Source organism: Austrofundulus limnaeus, unplaced genomic scaffold, assembly GCF_001266775.1.
Source record: "Austrofundulus limnaeus strain Quisiro unplaced genomic scaffold, Austrofundulus_limnaeus-1.0 Scaffold425, whole genome shotgun sequence".
Taxonomy (NCBI): Eukaryota; Metazoa; Chordata; class Actinopteri; order Cyprinodontiformes; family Rivulidae; genus Austrofundulus; species Austrofundulus limnaeus.
In genome coordinates, this window is record NW_013952827.1 from 324,201 (window position 1) to 328,272 (window position 4,072).

Here is a 4,072-nt window from a genome sequence, read left to right on the forward strand (position 1 = left end):
TGATAAAGAAGGCTGGTTCTGTTCTGGGGACGACTGTGGAATCTCTGGAGATGATGGTGCAAAGAAGGATTACATAACACATTACATATTACATAAAATCAAGAATATTGTGGACAACCCTGACCATCCTCTTCATCAGACTGTCATAGAAAGACAAAGTGTCTTCAGTCGGAGGCTTCTTCAACTTCGCTGTAATCCAGACCTACAGAAGATCTTTCCTGCCCACAGCCATCAGCATCTACAATAATTCTTTAGTTAAATGAGTTACAACAACACCTAATTTCCCTCTGGGATCAATAAAGTATTTTTGAATTGAATTTGAATTGAATTGAAAATGAATGGAAGTCAGTGAACGGTCCTAATAAGGATAGAAATACAAATATGTGTGTGTTTTGACTTTTTGCCTCTTTAGACTAAAGACTTTTGCACCTTTTTGCCACAACTCTGACAGGAACCACAATCCCAGCACTGAAGCTAAGAGTTTGATACCTAATTTAAAAAAATAACATTTTTTAATCTCGTCTTTGACATGATGTGAAAACATGATGAGGTTAGAGCAGGAGACACACACACACTGACCTGACAGTCCAATGATCATCCACTAAGCTGTGGATGAAAGTTCCTGCACCGTCTAAGCTCATATTTTCTCACATTGCAACATAAAATAATACTTGAAGTGTAAAGCATTCCTTTGTGTCTGGTGTGTGTTGCTTTTTTAATAGTAGTAATAGTAGTAGTAGTAGCTTTGAGCAGTATGGACTGAAACTATTCTAATGGTTGTTGTGTGAAGGTGAATCTGGACTTGGAAAATCTACCTTGATCAACAGCCTCTTCCTGACTGACCTTTACCCTGAGAGAGTCATCCCTGGGGCAGCAGGTAAACACATTCACACACGTGTCCATACATTTAGAGGGTTATCTATAACAGATTGATCTTTGAGCTGATTTAACTTGGTCAGAGCAGCACATGGGGCTTATTTTACTGGGCTATGAGTAGGTAGTGACCCATACTCACGAGGGAGTGTCCAGAATGTCTCACAGCCTGTGTTGGTGGTATGTGGTGTGAGTCGCAGAGGAGACAGTCTGGATGCTTGAGTTTTAAACACGTTCAAAAAAGTTTTCTCTCAGAATAGTCACCGAGCCTGTATAGGTGCCTGTAAGGCTACTTTCACTATGCATGTACTGATTAGGGATGGGTACTGAATTCAATACTTTTATAAGTACCGACCAAATTCTGTCGGTACTACCGAGAACCTATTCTCGTAACCTCAAACGGTACCATGTTTCGGTACTTAAACGCATCATTTTGACCGTATTGGCGTAAGAGTGGTGAGTTTTCCATGTTTGTCCTGAACGCAGCATTGCACAAGAGCGTAATGATGTCAGCAGCCGCTGGCTCAGTAAACATGAGGGTTGGGCATAATCGTATCGTGTGCAATTTATCGCCAGAAAAGCTTTAATCGATTATTTTTTGGCACTTGACAATTAATACAATTAATGCCACCAGGCAGACTGACTGGAGATTATCTATCAACACAATTTAAGAATTGATGTATAGCCTGGAGTCTGTAATTTTGACACAATTTGGAATTTTACGAAGAGCAAATGTTTCCCACTAAATTGGTCACGTGACTAGGACAAAAGGTTGTCCAGGGACTCCAGGGGATAAATTGTCAAATTAATCGTTATCGGGTAAATACCACAATTAATAGTGATTTTTTTTTGCCTATATTGCCCAACCCTTGTAAACACAGAGCTCGGTCTGAATGTAGTTCGAAAGCCTCGCAGCTCCTGGAGTGAAACTCACCAAACAGACCGCCTCTGAGTTATCTGGTGGATTAATTATCTTGTGAGCATGACGTTCACTTGCTCAAAGTAAATAAAGTACCGCCACTTTCTTTATTTCATCCTCCATTAAACAGAGACCGACAGAGGAAAACAACAGAGGCACTTGCCGACAGTCCGAACGCATCTGACCTGAAATAGCACAAGCAGCCAACATGAAGTGTTGGTGTGTTTTGGATGCTCAAAACGTAGCTTGAATACCTTTTATTTATTTTCACTCAATCCTCTTTTGCTTATTTGATTTAAACGTAATTGCCTTCCATGGACATCCATCACACAATTTTTTTTTAGCGGGGAAATGACATCAATAGAAATACATCAAGTTGGATTTTAATTTGTGCAATAAGACAAAACAGTCTTGTTGTTTTCAAGTGTTTTCACCTTAAAGAAATTAGTTAAACTACTGATGTTACAATAGAAAGATTTGGATGTTGTCTGGATATTTGTTAAATTTGATATATTGAGAAATAAGTATGTTAAATTAAAAACKATGTTTATTATTTTAAAAAACAACACATACAAAGTACTGAAAACTGGTACCGTTAAGTACCAGTACCGATTCCCAGGTACCGATATTGGTATTGAAACGATTCAAATGTCAAAGGTACTAGGGTTGGGCATAATCGTATCGTGTGCAATTACTCGTCAGAAAAACAATAATCGATTACTTTTTGGCACTTGACAATTAATATGATTAATGGCAGGCAGACTGACTGGAGATTACTCCGGTCAGTCCGATCGGTGTTCCTCTCTGCTTCAAATATGAAGAACATTAAAAATGAAGTTCTGTAATTTATTTATCTATCAACACAATTGATGTATAGCCTGAAATCTGTAATTTTCACACAATTTGGAACAATTTCTTACAAAGAGCTAATCTTTCCCACTAAATTGGTCATGTGACTGCAAAATAAAGGTGTCCAGGGACTCCAGTGGATTAATCGTCAAATTAATCGTTATCGGCTAAATACCACAATTAATCGTGATTAATTTTTTTGACAATATTGCCCAACCCTAAAAGGTACCCATCCCTAGTACRGATGCTCATTTGATTTTTGTCTTTGTTTGACGCTCTAATTTAAAGTGGACCTCCATCAGACTCCAGTGGGAACATTCCACTGCCCTGAAACAGAAGACCATGTGACGTCACACTCAGCATGAGTTTTACAGAAGGAAACATGGWTGCTAACGTGTTAGCACGTGTGGATCTATTCTGAAGCAGACATTTAGRTAGAGAGGCATCGGGGCGTCTTTATGCTAAAAGAGTTGACACCCATCTCCTGAATCCTACCTAAAAGCCTGTTGTGAAGTCGTCCAATCAGAGCGGACTAAATTATTATCTGCTATAATTGTTTGAGCCCATGTTTATCATTTATCGTTCTGTATGTTTGATTTGATCCAGTCAGAGGGGCTGTAGGTCTGTAAGGAAGGAAACATGTTTTTTAATGTCGTGTAATGGTGGAGTTCTAACTCAGTAAGTACTTGGTATCTACAAATATCCAAACTGAAGTACCCCTTTTGAGAAAAACTGGTATTGGGACACCACAGCGTCTGAGACAATAGACATGAGTCCAGCTCAGTGAAATGGGACCTTTAGTGTCAGAGCTGGAGTGACTGTCTTCTTACTCTGTCATTACTGTAACGCTTCACAGAGAAGATCGAGAGGACGGTTCAGATCGAGGCGTCGACGGTGGAAATCGAGGAGAGAGGAGTAAAGCTTCGTCTCACGGTCGTGGATACGCCAGGATACGGAGATGCCATCAACAGCCAAGACTGGTAGGACATTCTTTTCAAGTTTATTAATGAGTAAATTCAACCCCGATTAATTGTAACATTAGACTTTATTTTATAAACATATATTTTAACTGTAAAATAAAGACTGTAAAAATACTGTAGGCTGATTAAAGGGATCCATTATTAGTTGTAACATTAGATTTTATTTGATAAACATTTATTTTAACTGTAAAATAAAGATTTTAAAAATACTGTAGGCTGTTTAGTTTTGTAAATTTTAAAAATATATATTTTAACATGGACGGAGCCATTTTATTAACACATAAAGCATTCTGGGTACATTACGACGTGGATAGGTCCTCGGTGTGAGCGAGCTATATCCACCCTGAAGGTTAATCTTGGACAATATCTGATGATCGACTCTTTTAAATAAACCAGAGAGCGTTGACAGAGAGGAGAAGGTAGAAATGACTCAGCCTGTAACTGAAAATAT

The 4,072-nt window shown here is 38.5% G+C and overlaps 1 protein-coding gene across 5 annotated transcripts in view; it reads left to right on the forward strand.

The window, feature by feature from the left end:
• septin2 (septin 2) overlaps positions 1-4,072 on the forward strand; it is a 33,435-nt gene that overhangs the window by 10,491 nt on the left and 18,872 nt on the right. For all 5 annotated transcript variants that reach the window (XM_014024494.1, XM_014024496.1, XM_014024497.1 and 2 more), the window contains 2 exons: positions 791-877; positions 3,498-3,621. In XM_014024494.1, the coding sequence (XP_013879948.1) occupies positions 791-877; positions 3,498-3,621 (211 nt within the window). The remainder of the gene's footprint in view (positions 1-790; positions 878-3,497; positions 3,622-4,072) is intronic.